Raw genomic sequence first — 21,058 nt, forward strand, 5'->3', positions numbered from 1 at the left:
TCATGAAAATTTGAATTTTATCATTAGCAACAAACTCAGTTTTCCTTAAAGTGACAGGTTCACTTTTTTCATTCTCGATACAATAGTTGTCAGATTCCCGTAATCTGAATGACCACCATTGGTTGTTCTTTCAAGTAAACATGGCGGTCCACGAAAAAGTGGCTCGGTGAGCTTGCACCACGGCCTGTCCTCAAGACAGTCATTGAACTTGAGTGTGCAGAAGTGTTTGTGTGTATTTCCCATCTTCTCACACAGGATATTTAAGACAAGTACTGAAAGATGTATATTTAATAAAATTAACAGCTTGTGCTGCTTTTTAAAGGGTGTTCGTGAGGGAGACAGCATTTTTTCCTGTGAGTTGCAGGGCAGTGAAGGACCCATTTCTTCAATGCAGTTTGCACAGCCTTGCACTAAGGTCTCAGCAGCCCCCCCACTGTTTTTGCACCATCGGTGCAATGACCATAGCACAAAAGAAAGATAATGCCTTCGTATTGTAACAAAAGTTGTTCTTACCTCTTAGAACCCCAAGGGTCCACACACCATGCTTTGAGAATATTAACACTTCACACCAAGTAAATCTTAAACCTGCCCATGAGGAATTCCAGTGCTCTTATTTTCAAGCAGGTATTCCCAGATTTCTGACCCCTCGCTATGTGTCCCCTACCCCAGGATCGCCTGAAGGACCTGAACAGCCAAGCAGACAGTCTGATGACCAGCAGTGCCTTCGACACCTCCCAAGTGAAGGACAAGCGGGACACCATCAATGGCCGTTTCCAGAAGATCAAGAGCATGGCAGCCTCCCGGCGAGCCAAACTCAACGAATCCCATCGCCTGCACCAGTTCTTCCGGGACATGGATGATGAGGAGTCCTGGATCAAGTACGTGCTCATGGGACTTCAAGTTCTGGGCCCTCTAGGACGCCCCTTGAGCCTTTATTGGCCATTGGAATCACGGGGCAGAGCGAGAGTCAGGAGGTCCGGGCTGCCTGGCCATGACTGGATGGTGGCGGTGAGGCAGGGAAATATGACAGAAGGGCACGACCTTGGCAGCCATGCTGAACTGGGTCCCAGCTCTGCGACACCCTCACCGTGGGATACCTCTGTCTCTTCCGTTGTCCTGGTATGCAGTGATAATAGTCAACAGTGGCCTCCAAGTGGTAGTGAAGCCTGATGATTACACTAGACCTTGTCTAGACCCTGCCCTGAGGTCCCTGGGGAAATGAGTTCCTGCCTAGAAGAGGCAGTCTGACCTCCTGGGCAAGATGGAGTCCTGAGGAAGGAGAGTTTGTTTTAATCTTCCCTCCAGAATTTCAGTCTCCCTTTTCCAGTTGATGTAGCATGTAAACAGACCAATTTTAGGAAAAATCTCTCCTAATTCCTCAATTTCTTTTAAAAAAAAATAGACCAATAATATCTTCATAACTCCATGATTGATATGTGTATATTCAAAAAAGTAGGGTAGATAGGGCGGTGCCACTGGCGCCTCCTTGTTCTCCAGGTCACCCTGGCCCTCTGCGGGGTCAGGCACAGTCGGTCCTCCCACATTCAGACATGGACACCTTTCATTTAGGAAATAGAAGCCTTTGTTTTTCAGAAGAATGGCAATGAGTTTCCTGGAGAGATTGGTGGTTGTATCTAGAGGGAATCTTGGGGTCTGTAAATTTCATAGCTCTTTTGACCAAAACTCTCCAGTTGAAAACGTGGAGGTGCAGAGACTGACCGCCCGCCTGTGTCCTCCAGGGAGAAGAAGCTGCTGGTGAGCTCGGAGGACTATGGCCGAGACTTGACAGGCGTTCAGAACCTGAGGAAGAAGCATAAACGGCTGGAGGCAGAGCTGGCTGCCCACGAGCCCGCGATCCAGGTGGGGGGGCCCCCTCTGGCTGAGGGGTCCCAACGACAGACCAAGAAACCCTTTGCCCTTGTCCACGTCACTGGGGTCTCGCCAGTGTTTGTGACCCCTCCTCCCACACTGGGAAGAAGCTCTGAACTTGATGCTGAGGCCTTTTCCTGGAGGCATCTGGAAGCGGGAGATCGCTGTTGATGGCTCGTTCTTGCCTGCAGGGTGTCCTGGACACTGGGAAGAAGCTATCTGATGAGAACACCTTCGGGAAGGAGGAGATCCAGCAGCGGCTGGCGCAGTTCGCGGAGCACTGGAAAGAGCTGAAGAAGCTGGCGGCGGCCCGGTGAGTGGCCCGGCCGGAGGAGGAGCACGGGGCCTGCGCGCAGGCGCAGCGGGAAGGCCTGCCTGGAGCTTCCGGGCCCCTGCCACCTCCTAGACCCTTTTCTTGAAGGTGACGTGCCGCAGTCGGCTTGCTCCAGAGCCTCCTCGAACAGGCCCCTGCTGGGCCGTTCTGTTGTATGTATCTGGATCCAGCATATGGTTCCGGAATTCCCTGTTTGATCATCACTGTGTCTGCTTTGTATTAAGCAGAAGGCTTGACAACCATTTACATCAGACACTCGTCATTTATGTTTTTAAGCGTATGTTAACAGAATCCAAGTTGGAAGAAGTCATGGCTGATTTTTTTCTGTCTCCTGTCATAAGGGGCCAGCGGCTAGAAGAGTCCTTGGAGTATCAGCAGTTTGTAGCCAATGTGGAAGAGGAGGAAGCCTGGATCAATGAGAAAATGACGCTGGTGGCCAGTGAGGATTACGGAGACACTCTCGCTGCTATTCAGGTCAGAGGAACGGAACACGCCACCTGCCCCGTTTTCCTGCTGGTTGTTCAGTGGCTGTGGTCTTACAGGGAGGCACAGAGTCAGCAGCCAAGGTCTCGTTGGTTGATTTTTGCCCTCAAGATCTTACGCTAGAGACATTGTCCCCCGTAGACAAAACTGGCATGACGTTGGGAGCCCCAGTTCATGGAGCCCTGTTGTCAGTCAGGCAGTAACATTAGCATCGTGTTAGCAACACAGGTTATTAGCACTCTGTTAGTTTCCTGTGGCCGCCATAACAAAGTACAAACTGGGCGGTTTGAAAACAACCGAAATGTATTGTCTTACAGTTCTGGAGGCTGGAAGTCTGAGATCAAGGTGGAGATAGGGCCTTACTCTCTGAAATGGCTTGGGGAGAACCCTTGCCTCTTCCAGCTCCTGGTGGCCCCCCGGACATTCCAGGGCCTGTGGCTGCCTCACACCAGCCTCTGCCTCTGGTTTCATTGGCCTTCTTCCCATGGCATTCTGAGTGTTTCTGTCCACATTTCCCTCTTCTTATAAGGACACCAGTTATATTGGATTAGGGCCCAGACTGATGACCTCACCTTAACTTGATCACCTCTGCAGAGACCTCATTTCCACTTCACAGGTGCCAGGAGTTGGGACTTCACCATATCTTTTTGGGGGACACAATACAATACAACATACTTTCTTAATACGCTGGTTAACTATTGATCTGTAACAACCCTAAAAACAGCAATTTCTCATTTCCTATGAATCTGTAAATTGGGGGACATTCCCTCTGCTGCTTGCACGTGGGCTCCCGCACACAGCTGCATGAGGCAGAGGGCGGCTGGGCTGAGAGCCATGGTGGCGTCACTCACATGGCTGGCGGCTCTTCCCTGCTGTTGGCCGGGACATCTCAGTTCCCCCACACAGCCTGGCATCTTCCGGCGAGGCTAGACGAGCTTCTTAGGTAGCGTTCAGAGAGGCAGAGGCAGGGTCTGGAAGGAGTCGGATGGCTTAGTGTCAGACGCGACACAGCATTGTCCATCCTCATGCCTTCTGTTGGTCACAGGGCAGCCCAGGGTCACGGGTGGATGAGCAGACTCCCCTCTTGGTAGGAGGAGCTGCACATGACAGTAGAACATTCCTGAATGCGTGTCACCAGCTCTGGAAGTAGAGTTTGTGTTCCCAAGAACCAGAGTAGCGCCTGAGCCACACCCCGACAGTGGGTCCTGTGCAGCTAGTCAGGGTGGCATAGGTGAGATTGAGGTGGGGTAAGCAATTTCCTCTTCTGCATGGGTGAGTTTTCTAGAGGCAAACACAAAGGGCGTTTTCTCCAGTGCTTCTGTTGTTATGAGGAAAAGACAAGACTGAAAGGCTCCTGAGGAGACATGCTCAGAGTAAATCTTAGGAGAAGCGCATCGTTCTGTTGGTGGTTCCTCCAGCTGGCTCGTGTTGTTCTGTGGGCTCCTACAGGGAGAGGGACACTGATGCACTAGTGAAAGCGTACCCCCTTCAGAAAAGCCTGCCCTGATGTCACTTCCCAAACCAGCCCCCCGCTGGTTACTTTCGCTGCACCCTGGCTTTACCGCCTTTATACTTATTTCTGTACCTGTGTGTCATCTTAGTCCCCGGCTATGCTGTGATGCGTGTGAGGGCACGCACCTCCAGCTATGCTCCCCTCTGTCGCCATACCTGGCACACTGGCACGTGCCAGGCTCTCAGTGTCGGCCTCGCTGCTTCCACTCCAGGGCTTACTGAAGAAACACGAAGCTTTCGAGACAGACTTCACTGTCCACAAGGACCGTGTGAACGACGTCTGCACTAATGGACAAGACCTCGTTAAGAAGGTGAGACCCCCGTTTCCCACGCCAGGTGCCCCCATGCTGATGCCACAGTTGCCCCACAAAGCTCACCCCCTGGGCGAGTCACCACACAGAGTTTTGCACAAGACCAGTAGCAGTTTCATTCTTGTGTTCTATAAGGAAGAGGATTAGCTGGCTAGGTTCTCCCTTTTGGGAGCCAGTCAGTCAAGTTCCTCTGCGGCACTTAGTTTTCTGCCCTAATTAAGCAGAGAAGTGTCCTGTTGGTCCTGTGACACTGGCACTCCCATGTGGCTGCTCTCTTCATTTATTTCTCAAGTAATAAAGCCCTTTATAGACATAGTAGGAAGTACAAGTCAGCAAATCATAAAGCTCACCCATCGAGCTACCACCAGAGGCCACTGGTAAGGTCTTTGTGCCCAGCCTTCCAGACTTGGCTCCCCACGCGTACAACTTCCCAGCTGGTGCATCGACACCTGTCTAATTGGATTACATCACTCCATAAAATTACCTAAAACCTGGCTGCTATACAGGGTGTTTTAGAAATGAATCTGATAAAATCACAAGGTTTATTTTGTTCAAACTCCCCTCTAGGGAGAAAGCAAAAAATAAAGGGATAAAGGGTCTTGGTGCTCTCAGCAGCAGTGAAGTCAAGTCACTGTCATGCTGAGGTTCCCGACAAAATGCAATGCCCCCACCGGTCATGAGGGAATCACCACCCGTCACTCAGGTACAATGACAAACATTCAGCCCCCGAAGATAAACAACTTTTAGCAGCTACAGTTTCTTGCCCTCAGGCAAATAAACTAACCTGAAACTGACTTCAGCTACAGACCATGTACATATGTAGGTGAGGCTGGTGTGCGACTTACACACACACACACACACACACACACACACACACATACATCTGTTCTTGAAACTGGTGATGTGACTGGTTGGTGAACACACTCTGACCTCTGGCAAAGGGTCCAGTGCTTTGTTCTCAGCAATAATCTGTTTCCTTCCTGAGTTGCTCTAAACTGTGGGCTGACTTGTGGAGTATGTTTTGAAATAGATTTAACCAAGACTGAATCAGAGGTTAGGGACTTCATGATTTTCAGTCTCCACAGTGTCACAATATTTTCTGAACCATTGTTTTTATTGCATATGTATGATAGCCATTCTTGGGATGTATAGTATTTTATTTTATTTAAGTGATGATTATTTAGGCTTTTTCCAGTTTTTTACTGTCAAAAATCATGCTGATGAATCCATCATTGTGACTTAACATTTCAGTACATTCCTCATTATTTCTTTAGAATTAATTAATTTCTTTATGTGGAATCACCAGTCTTCATCTTCCTATGGCTTTTACTCTGTTGCTCTGAGAGCCTTGCCCGTTCTTCCTCCCCCTGGCGGTGGATGAAGCACACATGGCCTGTCTGCCAGAAATGGAGACCTCCGGGGCAGGGAGGGTTTAGGTCAGGTAACTGCCACGGATGGTGACACCAGAGCGTGCCCTCTCTTCTTGGCCTAGAACAATCATCACGTGGAGAACATCTCTTCAAAGATGAAGGCCTTGAACGGGAAAGTATCTGACTTGGAGAGAGCTGCTGCCCAGAGGAAGGCAAAGCTGGACGAGAACTCGGCCTTCCTTCAGTTCAACTGGAAGGCTGATGTGGTGGAGTCCTGGATCGGTAAGCGCTGTCTGGTGAGGCCACAGGTTTCTTCCCACCAGGCCAGGACGGTGGTTCCAGAGCCCCAGCTCGTCTACTCCCTGTACAGCGAGTTTTCTTCTGCAGAGAAGAAACTAATCAAACATGGGCATTTCAGCAAACGCACCACCAGGGCAGACCACTGGAGGCAGCCAGAAGGAGCCAGTGTGCTGACCCAGAGAGCCGGGGCCTCGGTGCTGCCCGGCACTGGGCCAGCACCAGGGTTACCAAAACAGGGCCTTGGATGATGAAAGAAGCAGAGAATGTCACAGCACGAACAACATGGGCCCAGCAGTGGGCACCAGGCTGCATCAGCACCGCCCCTAGCTATAGGGGTCCAGGGAGGAATTACTAGACTCATTTGGGACCCACGTGACCTTGGTAGTTTACATCACTGAACCACATCTCTTCATTGTACAGGTGGAAAATGGGGGTCTAGGGTACACGGAGGAGCCAGCTATGTGGGTTCAGAGACTGCTGTTAGTAATACTGGAATCTAAATGCAAACAAAATCACAGTGGCCTTGAGTTTGTGGCTTTTTTTTTCCTTTTAAAAAAGAAAAGGAGAAGAAGAAGTTATTTCCCATGCTTGGTTTTCTAGGTGAAAAGGAGAACAGCTTGAAGACAGATGATTATGGCCGAGATCTATCTTCTGTCCAAACTCTCCTCACCAAACAGGTCAGTTGTGGCCATTTTGTTGATTGATTGAAATTTACTCAAATAGTATTTCCTGGGAGGTGAATAATGTCAGCATCTTTCTTTGAGACATTTGACTAGTTTACGTTAGGGTCTCAGGACTCAGCAGCAAACAAGATACAGTCCTGGTCCTCAGGGAGCTTCCAGACCAGGCTTGTGTGCTGTGGACCTAACATTCAAGAGGTGTCTGACCTCAGTCTGCCTGAGGCTGAAGGCAGGAGGCTGGGGGGAGGCTGCTGTGTAATCCGCAGTCGGAGGGACATGCAAGAGGGGCAGGTATGACCGAGTGGCAGAAGGTGGGGACTCCGGGCTGACAGTCTGGCTGAGGCATCCAGAAAGAGCAAGTTCCGGTCTCACTGGGGGTCCCTGCATATTGTTCCAGGAAACCTTCGACGCTGGCCTGCAGGCCTTCCAGCAGGAGGGCATTGCCAACATCACTGCCCTCAAAGACCAGCTCCTGGCCGCCAAGCACATTCAGTCAAAGGCCATCGAGGCCCGGCACGCCTCCCTCATGAAAAGGTGGAGCCAGCTTCTAGCCAACTCTGCCACCCGTAAGAAGAAGCTGCTGGAGGCTCAGGGCCACTTCCGCAAGGTAAGGGCGGCCGGGCCAAGTTCAGCCGGCCCAATGCCCAGGGTCGGCAAACCCATCTTCCATTTGCTGTGCTCTGCCATCTGCTTGGCACCGGGTTCTGTACGGGGCGTGGAGTCCACTTAAACCAAGGCAAAGGGCCCCTTTCCCTCCTGAGGCTGCCAGTCGGGACAGACGGAATTGACACATACCAAGGGGAAAGGGTAGCAAGGGAAGCAAGATAGAGGACTTGCACAAGTGGAAGTGGGAGCAAGGCCAAGCTGGTGCATGCCATCTCGATCCTGACACCTTGGGAACTGCCCCCACACCCCTCTGCTCACCCTGCCCCAGGATGGCACGTCCAGCCCTGGTGACTGTCCTAACTTGGTGTCCTCTGCTTCCAGGTGGAGGACCTCTTCCTGACCTTTGCCAAAAAGGCTTCTGCCTTCAACAGCTGGTTCGAAAACGCAGAGGAGGATTTGACAGACCCAGTGCGCTGCAACTCCCTGGAAGAAATCAAAGCCTTGCGTGAGGCCCACGACGCCTTCCGCTCCTCGCTCAGCTCCGCCCAGGCCGACTTCAACCAGCTGGCCGAGCTGGACCGTCAGATCAAGAGCTTCCGCGTGGCCTCCAACCCCTACACCTGGTTCACCATGGAGGCCTTGGAGGAGACCTGGAGGAACCTGCAGAAGATCATCAAGGTGCCTGCCCACTGCCACCTGGGACCCCCAGGCGGATGAAGCGTGGTGCCGTTTATCAGATGTTACCACGTGTCTCAGTCAAGCAGCGCACCCCTGGCCTGTCACTTCCACAGCATATCATGCCTGAGTTTTGGAGGTTTGCAAGCAGCCAGAGAATTCTGAGCTCACTTAAAGTCCCTCAGACTGCTTCCCACTGTCTTTAAGTTAACATCCAGCCCCCCCTGGTCCCAGAGTGATTGTTTCTTGTATTTGGCTTCAGAAAACTACTTCCTGCTCTTCTCCAATGTTAAGGCCAGCTGGTCCACTCCCGTGGGCAGAGCCGTCACCATCCTAAGCCTGTCCGTGTAGGAGGGGCCAGTGCTGACGTGGCCTCTGCCTCCCTTCGGTCCTTAGGAAAGGGAGCTCGAGCTACAGAAGGAACAGCGCCGGCAGGAGGAGAATGACAAGCTGCGCCAGGAGTTCGCCCAGCACGCCAACGCCTTCCACCAGTGGATCCAGGAGACCAGGTGCCAGCCCTGCCCCCAGTTCCAGGGTGGGGGGAGCATTGCATGAAGGCAGAAGGCATGCTGGTGATTACGGGGGGGGGGGGCACAGGAGGCAAGGGTGGGCAGTTAGAACCGTGTTCTTAAAAGTACTCTTCCCAAAGATCAGGTTGCTCGATGTCCCGGGTTGGGTGGGACCGGGCATGGCCCCTGGTCAGTGACTCAGTGACAGACCGATACGGGGTTGAGTGCATTGTGGGTACTGATGCTGTTTGTTTTGTTTTTCTTCTTTCTTGTGTCTCCCTGTGTCCCCTACTTCCTGACTGCTGCTGTCTGGACACCACCTTGTCTTACGGCTGCTTGGATCCCATGTGCACAGGACGTATCTCCTCGATGGGTTAATATTGTCTTCTTCTTTCTCCGGGCTCCTGGTGTGGTGGTGTCTCGTGTGCTTGTCCCCCTGCCCTCTGTCCCCCTGTGGCCTGGCTTTCAGAGGATCCAGGATGTGCCTTCCTGCCCGGGGCAGGCTGCACCTCCCCTGCCCCATCCCTGTCACCTTACAAGGAGTGTGTGCCTTACCCCACAGCCCATTGTCCCTGACACCCTGCGACCTGGGGAGGGGAGCCACTTCCACCTTCCTGTTCAGATTCCAAGGGCTTCTGGGTAAGGGATGTGAGCAAGTCAGAAGGCCAGAGCCTCGGAATCCCCATGCTGGTTCAGCCATGGGGTGGCACTGGCCTTCCCTTCTGCTGCTTGCCCATGTGTCCAGCGGGACCGTATTTAGTCCTTAGAAGGTCATGGGTGTTAAGGGGGATGACAGTGTAGGGGGCACAGGCTGGTACAGTAAGCCCCCAGCGGGGCACAGCACTCTCCCCCAGCACCCCCATCTTTCCAGGGGAGAGGGAGACGTGTCATTTGTCCTAACAGAAGGCAGAGGTGCCCAGTGTTTCTGAGTGATGGAGAGACGGTTTGGGAGGAGCCCAAGAGGAACAGGGCCATCCCCCCCAGTCCCAGTAGGGCCACTCCTTGAGGCCTTGGCTTCTGCCTGGGTCCGTCACCTTTGCCTCCTTCCCTAGGCCCACTGCCAAGGACAGGGTTGGTGGGACCACAGTGTCTTAGACTAGTGCTCCTGAGGCTCTGCAGACAGGCAAATCGGACAACAGGAGAAATATGCCCACACTGATCCAACCCCCCGTGCTGAAGGCAGAATGGGTCAGAACTTAAGAGGCCCGTTGCTAGCTTGAGCTCATAAGCCGCCCTGGCGTCGGCTGTCCTCCTGGGCCCGTGGCTGTGTCTGCTGGTCGTGGTCTCATCTCTGTAAGGTGCCATGCTCCCCCTCCTGTGTGGCTCCTCCCTAGCCCTGTCTCGTCTCCCCCATGCCCAGCGTGAGCTGCGCCGAGGCTGCCTGCCTGGCCCTCGGCTCGCCCTCCACCAGGTCCCTGTCTGGGTACCAGGGTGCCCTGCCTGTGCACTGCCAGCTTGGGCTTTGTGGTGTGTGTGTCAGTATGCCCGCCTCCCCTTCCTTCGGTGTATTCATTTGGTTTCTTTTCTTTGAATAGCATAGCATATCGTCGGGTCATTCGTGTCTATCAGTATGAAGTTGGGGATGATCTGTCTGGAAGGTTTTTCTCCTCTTATTTCTCTTCTTACCTCACTGTGGTTTTACCAATGCACTCTTGACTTCCCCAGGCGGCTCCGCTTTCTGACTAACCCACCGCCCTCGGCCGCTTGGGATGGAGGGGTCTATCCTCCTCCCACTGCACCGGCACCCAGCTTCCTGCCCCCAGGTCCTGGGGGTGTGCTTTGCCCTGGGGGACATGGCGTGACTGTGAGTCTGATCTGCTGGGGTAGGAGGAAGCCTGGTGCCTTGCCTTGCTAGACACTTTGAACTTGGGGAGATTTCAGAGCTAACCCTGGCTCGCTGGGTATTAAAAGGGTAGGTTGGAGCAAATGTGGGTACAGGGGAGGCTGGGCTAAAATTCCACCAAGGACACGCGCACAGTGTGACTTGTCCCTGCACGTGACCCCAACCTGTTTGTTGTCTTTGTTCGCTGATAGCCTTCTGTGACCTTGCACCGTGTTATGTCAGGAAGACGGAGGCTCCCCAGCCCCCCTGCTCTCCAGAACTTCCCTGGAAGGAGCTTGTGGCTCTGTCTCTAGATCATGGAACCTCAGTCTGGGGCCTAGTCACAGCCACCTCCCTCCTTTGGGCAGAAGTAGAACCATCTCAAAACCTAAATCTGGTCATGATCTCTTAGCGCTGTTTCCATGACTGCATCGCCCCCCACTGCCTCCTCAGGAACCTGCAGGAGACCCCAGGGATTCGGGGGGGCGGCTGTCAGGTGGCAGGTTATACCAGGCCTCTCCCCACTATGGCTGCAGAGGGTGTGCGCTCTCAGGCCTGCATCCCCTCTGTGCTCCCAAGGGGGAACTTGCAAAGCAGTTTCTGAGGGACCCCTTGAGGGCCTAGCTTGGGTTAGTCACCATGTCACAGCCTGGCTGGGCCTGAGGAAAACGGGCCCTGGGCTGGTGGGGCTCAGTCCTGGCCCGCCAGTTGGTTCTGGGCAGGTGGCACGCCACACCAAGCAGCAACTTCCCTGAAACAGGAAAAATACCACCTGCCCTCGTGGCTCCCAGGCCACTTAGGAAGATAGCCAACAGCAGACAGGTTGTGTCCTTAATAAAACTTAAGGCGCAGACCAGTTGTATCTGAGGACTGTTAATGTCAAGCTTGCAATCAGGCCCCCTTGCCTCACTGTGCTCTCGTGTTTAGGTCCTGCATGGTGGAAGAATCCGGGACCCTGGAGTCCCAGCTGGAAGCTACCAAAGTAAGTGCCCCGAGGGCTCCCAGCCCAGCGGAGACCCTTCAGCCATCCACCCAGTAGGCCTGCCTGCGTCCAAGTCGGGTGGGCTAGCTGGGTACCTCTTTCTCTGACTTAAAGCAGCCCAGGCCCCTGTTGTTGTACATAGTCTTTGTATTTGATGGTTGCTACCTGGAGTCCTGCTTAAAAAAGAGGCGGCTCCTGGTCCTTAGTGTGTAGTTTCCCAGGCACGTCTGCCCACTGGTTTGTGATGCTCACATTGAAATCCTTTCCTCTACTGAGGCTGCAGGGTGTCTATACTTAATCCCAACCCCCCTTTCCCACTTGCAGACACCCCTGCAGGCCTCAGGCTGGGAGGGCTGCTAAGCGGGCTCTTGGGCCTGGTGACTGAGGCGAGAGCCCGTCCCCTACATCTTTGCTCCCCCCCACCCCACTCCTCCTCCAGCGCAAGCACCAGGAGATTCGAGCCATGAGAAGTCAGCTGAAGAAGATTGAGGACCTGGGGGCAGCCATGGAGGAAGCCCTGATCCTGGACAACAAGTACACGGAGCACAGCACGGTGGGCCTGGCCCAGCAGTGGGACCAGCTGGACCAGCTGGGCATGCGCATGCAGCACAACCTAGAGCAGCAGATCCAGGCCAGGTACCTGCCCCAGCGCCCAGGGCACACCGCCGCTCACCCTGTACCGGGGTCAGGTGACTGCTGTGCGGCAAACGGCCCAGGCCCTAACTCTGTTCTTTTATTCCAGGAACACAACAGGGGTGACTGAGGAAGCCCTCAAAGAGTTCAGCATGATGTTTAAGTGAGTACCTGCGCTTCTCGGGCCGGGGCAGGTGGGCTCAGCAGCAGGGTCTGTATGCTGAGCCACCCTCGGCTTTGTACTGCAGACACTTTGACAAGGACAAATCCGGCCGCCTGAACCACCAGGAGTTCAAATCCTGCCTGCGCTCCCTGGGCTATGACCTGCCCATGGTGGAGGAAGGGGAGCCCGACCCTGAGTTCGAGGCGATTCTGGACACTGTGGATCCAAACCGGTGAGCCTGGGGAGGCAGTGGAAACAGTTCTGCCCGCAGCACCTACTGCACCCTACTCACTGTACGTGCCCCTCCCCAGGGACGGCCACGTCTCCCTGCAAGAATACATGGCTTTCATGATCAGCCGTGAAACGGAGAACGTCAAGTCCAGCGAGGAGATCGAGAGTGCCTTCCGGGCCCTGAGCTCCGAGGGAAAGCCTTATGTGACCAAGGAGGAGCTGTACCAGGTCCTGCCCTCGGCCCTGGGGAGGGGGGTTGAGAGTCCTTTGAAAAGTAAAGCCAGAAGCTGCCCCGCCCCGGGTTGCAGGGGCCGAGCTGAGCCTGCAGTAACAGACCCAGTTGTGCACCCTCCCCTGCTGGGTACCGGAGAGCCAGCCCCACCTACAAACAGATCTCAGTCCAGGCCCATGGTCCTAATCAGCTCACAAAACTGGCTTTGGGCTCGGGGCATAGTGTGGACATTGACAGTCTGGAAGTCCATCCCCCCCCACCCCCGCCTATGTCTGCCTGGCTGGCAGTGGCTGGACTGACAGGTGCTCTGTTCCCCTCCAGAACCTGACTCGGGAACAAGCCGACTACTGTGTCTCCCACATGAAGCCCTATGTGGATGGCAAAGGCCGCGAACTCCCCACCGCTTTTGACTACGTCGAGTTTACCCGCTCGCTCTTCGTGAATTGATCCTCCGCTCGCTCCTAGGTTAGCCTGCCCCACTGCTTGCCCTGCCGTCCCCTTGCTGCATGTCAACTCATCTCTGTGCTCATAAGAAAAATACTCCAGACAGTGTTACTTTCCAATGTAACCTTAACCCTGCTTAGCTTGGAATAAGATGTAGTAGAAAACGGTGCTTCAGTAAACCGCCGCTGTCCAGTTGCAACCGCCATGTTGCTGTGGGGACCCAGATTCCTGTCTCACAGCCAGCTGCCCCATTCCGACTTAAGAAAAATCTAAGCGGCTGGCTAGTTACCCTCTTGTTCTTCCTCCCCTCACCCCCAATTTTGTTTTCATGTAAAAGACGAATAAATGACTTCACTCTCCCCTGAAAACTTGTCTGTCTTCATTCAGCTCCCATCAGAAACACACAGCACAGGTGTAGCCTCACCCCGCCTGCCTCTGCATTGAGGGAGCCTCCCACCGGCTTTGTTGTCCTCAGGTGGCCACCTCCGCTGCCAGCCGGTCCAAGTCCTCTGTCTCCCGGGGCCCCTGCTCAGTGAACTCAGTGCTCAGCTGCCATACCTTCACCGTGCCCTTGGCATCACCAGCAGCCAGGAGCTGAGTCTGCTGGCGATTGAATTCAAGACAGTAAACAGGGCTTTCATCCTGGGTTTGCTTGATTAAAACTGTGGGTTTCTGGGAGCTTTTCTGGAGATCGAACAGCAGCACATCACCTTCAGGGAGAGAGGCTGGTGGGTAAGAGGCCCAGGCCAGTGGCCTGCGCTACTTCCAAGTTCCCGGTGCACCTGGAAGAAACTCCAGAGGCCACACACAAAGTAGTCAGCTCTCCCTCCCCCAGCCCAGAATTCCAGGCTCATGCCAGCCTGTCGCGGAAATGGATCCAAGCCTGCTGTCCCATTCCCTACCTTGGCCAGAAGCTGCCGCAAACACCAAGGGGCGCACTGGGGACCAGCGCACAGCAAACAGGTACTTGTGGGACAGCTGCAGCGAGGTCAGGGGCTGGGCCTGCAGCATGGAGTGCAGGTGGACGTGGCCATCGGTCCCTGCGCTCAGGAAGAGGTTCCTAAGTGGGATGCAGGGCAGAAACCAGGCAAGGGGATGAGTGCTGGGTGCCTGGGTACGGCTGGGGCCTTCCTGCCAGACCCCTCCTGGGCTCTCAGGTTCCTGAAAAGCTTCCCTGGACCCCTAAACGGGGGGGGGGTCCCCAGTAGGGAGGGTCCAAGAACCAGAGAGCTCTAGACATTGGGGCTCAAATGGGGAAGACCCGGGCCCCGGCCAGACAGCAGACCCGTGGAGCTGTTCTGCAGTGGGGCCTGGGGGGACTCCCTTGTCCTCCCTGTGCCAGAGGCCCCGTGGCTGGTAGGGAGGATGACCCCCAGGCCGGGCCTTCCCTACCTGTGGAAAGGAGAACAGCTCACTGAGTAGATGGGCCCGCCGTGGGGAGAGAAGGTGAACTGTGCTGGGGCCCGCAGGGGCACAGAGGTAGGCATCCGCGTGAGGGCAGCCTCTTCCGCTGCCAGGGAACACTTGAGTGGGAAGCCGCCTTCCGTGCCCAGAACGAAAAGGCTGGGGTCAAAGCTGGAGAAAGCCACTGCTGTGGCACCCACCTCGGTCTCCCCGCGGTGAGGCTACAGAGAAACAAACAGCGGGGCAGAGCCAAGGTCAGTGTCCCACAGGAGCCCAGGCACATGAGTGGACGCTGTGGCCTGAAGTCACGTCCCAGCTTCGCTGGTAGCACTGGTGCCTATGCCCACCTGCCCCCAAGGCTCACCCACTCAGGGAGGTCCCACAGGCTGGAGCAGCGTTCCGGGCCATTTCTGGGGTAGTGGATGGCAGCCTAGGCTGCCACGTACCTTCTTCAGCTTGGTGTTCCGCGGCAGCTGCTGCGTGACCAGGGCGAAGCCCTCCGTGAGCTGCAGCTGGCCCACCCCGACGCCCTGCCAGACCAGCACCTTCCCGTCAGTGGCTACGCTCAGCACCTGGAAGCGGTGGCTGTGGCGGGGCTCAGGTAGCCAGGCCACCTGGAACAGCAGGGTGTGGGAACAAGGTTGAGAAAGGGGTGCTTGACCCCTGGCCACCCCCCACCTCGCAGCAAGACCAGATGTCATCCTCCACCCCTTGTCCAGAGGAGAAAAAAAATTTCTAAGCGGAGGCCTGGGAGCCGCCTCAACCCACAGGGGCAGGCATGGAGGACTCCGAGGTCCCTCCTCAGCCCCAGCAGAAAGCCAGGATAGCTGGGAGCCCCTCAGTGCAGCTCGGGTGGAGGAAACTGGGATGGCCCTGGCCCCAGGGCGCCGAGAAGGCCAAAGGCAACTGTCCAGCTGCCAACTCCCTGATGACCTTCTTCCTTGGCTATGCCAAGCGGACACCCTCTGCCCTGTGCTGACTTAAGCAGCAGGCACACGACAGCAAGACCCAACTGAGAGAGAAGGGGAAGGTGAGTCCTTGACCCGCCCGACAGCCGCTGCGCTGACCTGGTACACAGGGTCTGTGTGTGTGTCATCTGTCAGGCCTGTACGCCAGAGCAATGGGTCCTCAGCACGGCTCACATCCCACACCAGCACCTCGCCACTGTACAGCCCACCTGCAGGACCAGCGGGTCTGGGCAGGAGCTGACCCACACCCAGCAGCCCGGCTTCCTGGCCAAGCACCCGCCCCTCCCACCCACTGATCCAGAAAACCATCCTGAGGAGGGCAAGTCCCGGTCCCCCAAGCCTACACTCTGTCCTGCTGTGCCGCACCCCAGGACGCTTCTCCCGCTGTAAGGCTGATCGCCCCTGCCCAGCACACTGCGGCTCCCTCCAACATGACAACCCCCTTTCCCAGAACACTCAGTTCCCATCACCACTGACAGCTGCCGAGGGCTCCCGCTTCTTCCTGCCTCTTCTCCTGACCAGGCTGCGCCTCTGCGTGGCCCACACCTCCTCAAGACGCAGCTAAGCACCTGCCTCCACTTCCTCCGAGCTCCACGCCCGGCACAGGCCCACTCAGCATCCTCACCTGAGCCCAGAGGTCAGGGCCACCCATGGTCTCTGCCTCCTAGTAGTGCTGCTTTGGCCCTGCCCAGGGGCCGAGGGCCCGATGGAGAACTGCCCCTTGGCCACCCTCTGCAGGGTGAAGCTGGGGCGAGGCTGGCTGGGCGGCTCACCTGCGATATGGGATGGCTGCGTGGGGTGAAAGGCCAGGGACATGACGGCGCTGGGCACCTCCACCACCACTGATGGCTGCCGGGGGTTCAGGCCTCGCCGGTCCAGGTTCCAGGCACACACAACGGACTGCAGCGCGCTCCAGTCCCCCTCATCCAGCCTGCACAGGGATGTGCCTGAGCTGGCGCTGCCCCAGGGGCTTCATCCCAACCCACCCCACCCCCACCTTGCTCCTGTCACCTGACCCATCTCTCCCCCAAAACAGATTAGCCTGTGTCCCCATCATACCCAGACACTGTACTGGGTATCAAAGGGGCTCCCCCATGGCATCCTGAGAGCATGACTTTCTCTGGAAAAGGGTCCCTGAGAACCAAGGACGGGCCCACACAGTGGTGAGGTGGGGGGATCCTTGCACATCAGGAAAAGCTCATGGAGAAGGCAAGGCAGGCCCAGGGCTCGCTGCCCGGTGCTGGCCGGGGGGCACGGTGAGTCCTGGGCTCTAAGCCCCTCCGTCCCCTGCTCTTTTCCTGCCACCTTGTTGCCCAGGCAGCCTTGAGAAGAATGACTCCCAGAATGACCAAACTCTGGGCCAACCCTTCACTGTGCAGATGGGGGGACAGCGGCTCAGCTGATGGTCGGAGGGCCTCCCACTGCCCACACCCACCCCAGCTTCCACTCACCGGCCATACGCACAGGCCACCACAGAGCCAGTGGTGTTCCAGGAGACGCTGGTCACATGCAGTCCCTGCCCTTGGGCTGGAGGGTAGCCCAGCGTGTGCAGGCAGGTCACCTGCAAGAGACAGGTGCATGAGCCTGCATGAGCCCGAAGCCACTCAGCAGGTGGCCTCTATCACATCATGGAAACCACACACAGGCTTGGGCCTCCCCACACCCTGAAAGCTACCCAAGGTCACTGCCCAGCCCTGGAGGAAAATGTGGAGCCTTCATGATGACATCTTCCCCTAACAGGATGCTTCCAGAAACCCAGACGGAAGGGGCTTGTGAACCAGGACAGGCGCCAGGCTCCGGATCAGAGCTGGGCCCTTCCTCACATCTGTTCTATGTACAATCTCAGAAGCTTTGGTTCCTGAAGCCGGATGGTGGTGGTAGCTGCACAACAACGTGAATGTACTCAATGCCACAGGACTGCACCAAAAATGTAAGTTTCACGTGTATTTACCACACAAGCAAAAATACTTTTTCAAAGCTTGGGCATCTTGATTCTCAGCCCAGAGCAGGCAGGCGACAGCAAAAGAAGCTGCCCAAAGGGACTGCCGGGCCTCCCGCCTGTTCACATGCAGCAGGAGGGGGCACTTCTAGAAGTGAAGTCGCTGCCTGGACATCCACCGGCAGGGACACAGGTAAAGGAAGGGGTGTGTGCAGCGGGATACAACGCAGCTGCTGGAAAGACTGCAGCGCCGGTATAGGAACTGACTTGGAAAGCTCCGGTGAGTGAGAATGGTCAGAAACAAGACGTACAGTAATTTTTGTTTGTTTGTTTGAGAGGGTCTTCAGGGCAAGAGCAGTAGCCATAGTGCTCGGTGTCAGTCCAGCACAGGCAGGGCTCTGAAGGCCATGAACCCGTGTCCCGCTCTGTCTGCCTGTCATGGTCTGTATTTCCATGATGACCGAAGTCATTATAATGAACACATCCTGTTTTCATAATCAAATGTAGGGAAAGCCTAATAATAAAGACCAAAAGCTTAACCTCTCTGAATGCAACAACTGTAAAACGGGGCATCAGCAATGCCAAAGGGAGAGGGGAAGGGGGAGGGAGAGAAGGAGAGAGGGAGGGGGAGGGGAGAGAGAGAGAGAACATGCTGCGATTCTAGTGTTCATTACATCCTCTCCTTGCACCCTGCTTAAAAAAATATGATGACTCCACGCTCTGGTGTGGCCTTGGCAACTGCTTTGCAGAGTGACTTCCAGGGTTTCTCTCACATAAATCGACTTTCCCCATCCATACCAATGATTTGGCAGGAATAGGGCAGCTGTGTAACACTGGAAATAGATGGCGGGAAGGCACAGGAGGAGGGGCGAGAGAAGGGTTGACCACCTCTGAATATATAATTACTCATCTCAGTTTCCAAAGGAAGAAAACATTGTATGAAAAAAGCTTGAACCAGACAAAAGGCTCTGCAGAATGGGGAACCTAGCGCTCAGGGAGCAGCCTGTCCACCGACAACGTGCCGGGGAGAATGAGGCGCAGCCCAGCACGGAGCAAAAGCCAAGAGGCAGGGCCGGCCGAGTGGCTCAGGTGGTTAAGCGCTCGCTCAAGAGTTTGAGCTCTGAGCAACAGCGGTTCGAGTCAGCCCGAGCTGAGCAGCCGCTGAGCTGCCAACAGGTGGCAGGATGGCTCAGCNTGAGCAACAGCGGTTCGAGTCAGCCCGAGCTGAGCAGCCGCTGAGCTGCCAACAGGTGGCAGGATGGCTCAGCTAAAAAAAAAAAAAAAAAAAAGCCAAGAACCCCTTGTTCACTCAGAGGCCCCCTGGTCTCAAAGCCTAGGCTGGCTGCCCAGCTGGACGGCTCTGAGCTGTGCCTTGAGAGCACAAAGACTTGGAGATGCTGAAGTCTTCACAGCAGTGAAACCAAACAGACCAGGGCTCAAATTCCAGCTCAGCCGGATATAGCTGTGTGACCTTGGTCAAGTCCCTCGGCCTCTCTGAGCGCCATCTATAAAATAGAAATCCTAACAGCACTCACACAGTTGTCCTGAGGAATAAATGAGACGGCACAGAGAAAGCGCTCACCTCGGGGCCTGGGGACACAGCTGAGCGTGGAGAATACGATGCCGTCAGACTGCCCAGGTTCAAACTCTGCCCCTACTGCTTACCAGCTTAGAGCACTTCTGGGAAAGTCACTGCAACTGAGTCTCCATTTTCCCAACTGTAAAATGGGGATAACGATGGCACCTGCTTCAAGGACAGCAGAGAAAGCCCAGTGACTTATTCTTATAAAACAGCTCTGCGCCTGGTGAGCTAAGAGCTCAGCGAATGCTGTCACTATGATTGGTATTATTATCTGGGCGGTGCAAAGGACGGCCTTAAAATGGGGTCGAGGCTCGACCTGAGGCAGAGGAGTGGGGCATCCCAGGCCCACCCGTTCCCTACCGTCTGCTGCTGCTCGGTCCAGTTCACCTCGAAGCTATCAAATGCGTGGCTTTGCCAATTCTTGTTCAGCTCTCGGATAACCATGGCCTCCACTCTCCGAAGAAAGGCTGCGAGCCGGGGGCTGTCATGCTGGGACACAGGCAGCACACGGGCCGGCTCAGGGTTCTCGGTCTGCACCTCAGCATCTGCATGCTTCCAGGTCTGGGCGGACGCTTCGGCAGTGGCAATGCTGGCCGTCTGGCAACTTTTCTGGAGAAGGAGATGAAAACCCAGTAGTCACCAGCCAAGTTCCTTCCAACATCGCCTGCCCAGGGCACCTGGCCTCCCTCTGTGGAAGAACTCACCTTCCTTGGGGCTATTTATCCTCAGGTCAATGGACCTCCGTTCATTCTGTCTGCCCAAAGTCTGGCCCTTTCCTCGTGTAACTAACTACACCCTCTTTCTTAAGAGGAACCCAATCTGTGCAGTGTAGGTGATGACCCCTCAACCCTATGCTCCACTAAGAGAGGATACATGACCTCCAGCTAGCCAATCAGAGCACTGGGTCCCTCCCCCGGCCACAGTGATTGGTTCAGAGGATCCAGTGAGAGCCTGCCTCAGGGCTTTCAGTGACACTATTTGGTGAGGACTCAGGAGTGCGCTTTTTGAAAAATCACCTACAGTAAGTCCTCACTTAATACCCTCGATAGGTTCTGTGACTTTAAGCAGTTGAACCATAAGTTAATTGACATAAACAAAAGTTAAGTTCCTATAGCATCTCATCATCGTAACGATATGACATTATTTGAGGATCGGCTGTAATCTTAGAGCCAACAGCGGCCATCTCAGGCAGCACATGTTAGAACCTCGGACCTGGCCACCAGCAGAACTCCCCTCACTTCTTGCTCCCTTGGCAGGAAGCCCTCTCAGGTGGAGTACCTTCTAAGGTATCCCCACGATCAAAGGAAGCGTGTGTGTCTGTGATGAGGTAGTTGGTATAAGGCAGGCTACTCCCCAGCTGTCCCTCTTCTCCACCCTGCCGTGTCTCAAATTCCTCGTCCCTTGTTTAGCTGGGCACAGGGACAGACATCAGAGCAGGGAAAGAGCTGCCTGCTGGCCTCCCTGTCTTATGGTCATGGCCAATCTTGACCAAACGAGAGGCCCTAGGTCCCTGAGATTATTGTCATCTACGAGAGGCTCTGCCCACAGTCGTTCACCAGGCACCTGTTCCCACAGGGCAGTGACAAGGCCCTCACCCCCACACCCCCATGCTCCCCTGCTCAGGTTTGGGGGACAGAACTGGGCACCAGACCAGAGTTAGTGAGCCAGAAAGAAGGAGGCTGGGCCCACACAGGGGCTGGGCAGCTCTCGTTAGAACACAGAGCAGTCGGCACTTATCCCCACGCTCCCCCTCACATTCTACTAAATCCTCTCTCTGCTTGTCCATCTCCTATTAAACCGTGAGTTCTTCCTTTATAAGAAGCCTGCCTGGGGCCGGCCGAGTGGCGCGATGGTTAAGAACTCGCTTGGGATGCCGGAGGGCCCCGGTTCGGATCCCACATGTGAGGGCCGGTGACACTGCCCTCCACAGCTAAGATGCTGAACAACAGCTCAACCTGGAGCTGGGCTGCCGTGAGTCGCCGGCGACGGCGTGGGCTGCAGTCCCTGTG

General features: G+C 55.4%; 2 protein-coding genes across 14 annotated transcripts in view; one reads left to right on the forward strand and one right to left on the reverse strand.

Annotated features, from left to right (window-relative positions):
* The window catches only part of SPTAN1 (spectrin alpha, non-erythrocytic 1), a 59,008-nt gene extending 45,484 nt beyond the window's left edge, over positions 1-13,524 (forward strand). For 7 of the 13 annotated variants that reach the window (XM_019637587.1, XM_019637596.1, XM_019637630.1 and 4 more), the window contains 17 exons: positions 670-878; positions 1,740-1,860; positions 2,061-2,182; positions 2,545-2,677; positions 4,411-4,509; positions 6,002-6,161; positions 6,780-6,856; positions 7,257-7,466; positions 7,847-8,143; positions 8,537-8,649; positions 9,005-9,022; positions 11,399-11,453; positions 11,893-12,089; positions 12,196-12,249; positions 12,335-12,481; positions 12,561-12,708; positions 13,034-13,524. In XM_019637587.1, the coding sequence (XP_019493132.1) occupies positions 670-878; positions 1,740-1,860; positions 2,061-2,182; positions 2,545-2,677; positions 4,411-4,509; positions 6,002-6,161; positions 6,780-6,856; positions 7,257-7,466; positions 7,847-8,143; positions 8,537-8,649; positions 9,005-9,022; positions 11,399-11,453; positions 11,893-12,089; positions 12,196-12,249; positions 12,335-12,481; positions 12,561-12,708; positions 13,034-13,159 (2,286 nt within the window). In that variant the 3' untranslated portion in view covers positions 13,160-13,524. Of the gene's footprint in view, positions 1-669; positions 879-1,739; positions 1,861-2,060; positions 2,183-2,544; positions 2,678-4,410; positions 4,510-6,001; positions 6,162-6,779; positions 6,857-7,256; positions 7,467-7,846; positions 8,144-8,536; positions 8,650-9,004; positions 9,023-10,184; positions 10,248-11,398; positions 11,454-11,892; positions 12,090-12,195; positions 12,250-12,334; positions 12,482-12,560; positions 12,709-13,033 lie in introns of all 13 variants that reach the window. The other 6 variants (XM_019637554.1, XM_019637548.1, XM_019637568.1 and 3 more) reach the window with 1 other exon arrangement.
* Positions 13,519-21,058, reverse strand: part of DYNC2I2 (dynein 2 intermediate chain 2) — a 16,272-nt gene continuing 8,732 nt past the window's right edge. The window contains exons 2-9 of the mRNA XM_019641622.1: positions 19,410-19,658; positions 16,980-17,089; positions 16,302-16,459; positions 15,628-15,737; positions 15,007-15,174; positions 14,549-14,781; positions 14,059-14,216; positions 13,519-13,866 (exon numbers count right to left, since the gene is read on the reverse strand). Coding sequence (XP_019497167.1) covers positions 13,628-13,866; positions 14,059-14,216; positions 14,549-14,781; positions 15,007-15,174; positions 15,628-15,737; positions 16,302-16,459; positions 16,980-17,089; positions 19,410-19,658 — 1,425 coding nt within the window. The 3' untranslated portion in view covers positions 13,519-13,627. The remainder of the gene's footprint in view (positions 13,867-14,058; positions 14,217-14,548; positions 14,782-15,006; positions 15,175-15,627; positions 15,738-16,301; positions 16,460-16,979; positions 17,090-19,409; positions 19,659-21,058) is intronic.

The sequence above is a fragment of the Hipposideros armiger genome, unplaced genomic scaffold (assembly GCF_001890085.2).
Source record: "Hipposideros armiger isolate ML-2016 unplaced genomic scaffold, ASM189008v1 scaffold_3, whole genome shotgun sequence".
Classification (NCBI taxonomy): Eukaryota; Metazoa; Chordata; class Mammalia; order Chiroptera; family Hipposideridae; genus Hipposideros; species Hipposideros armiger.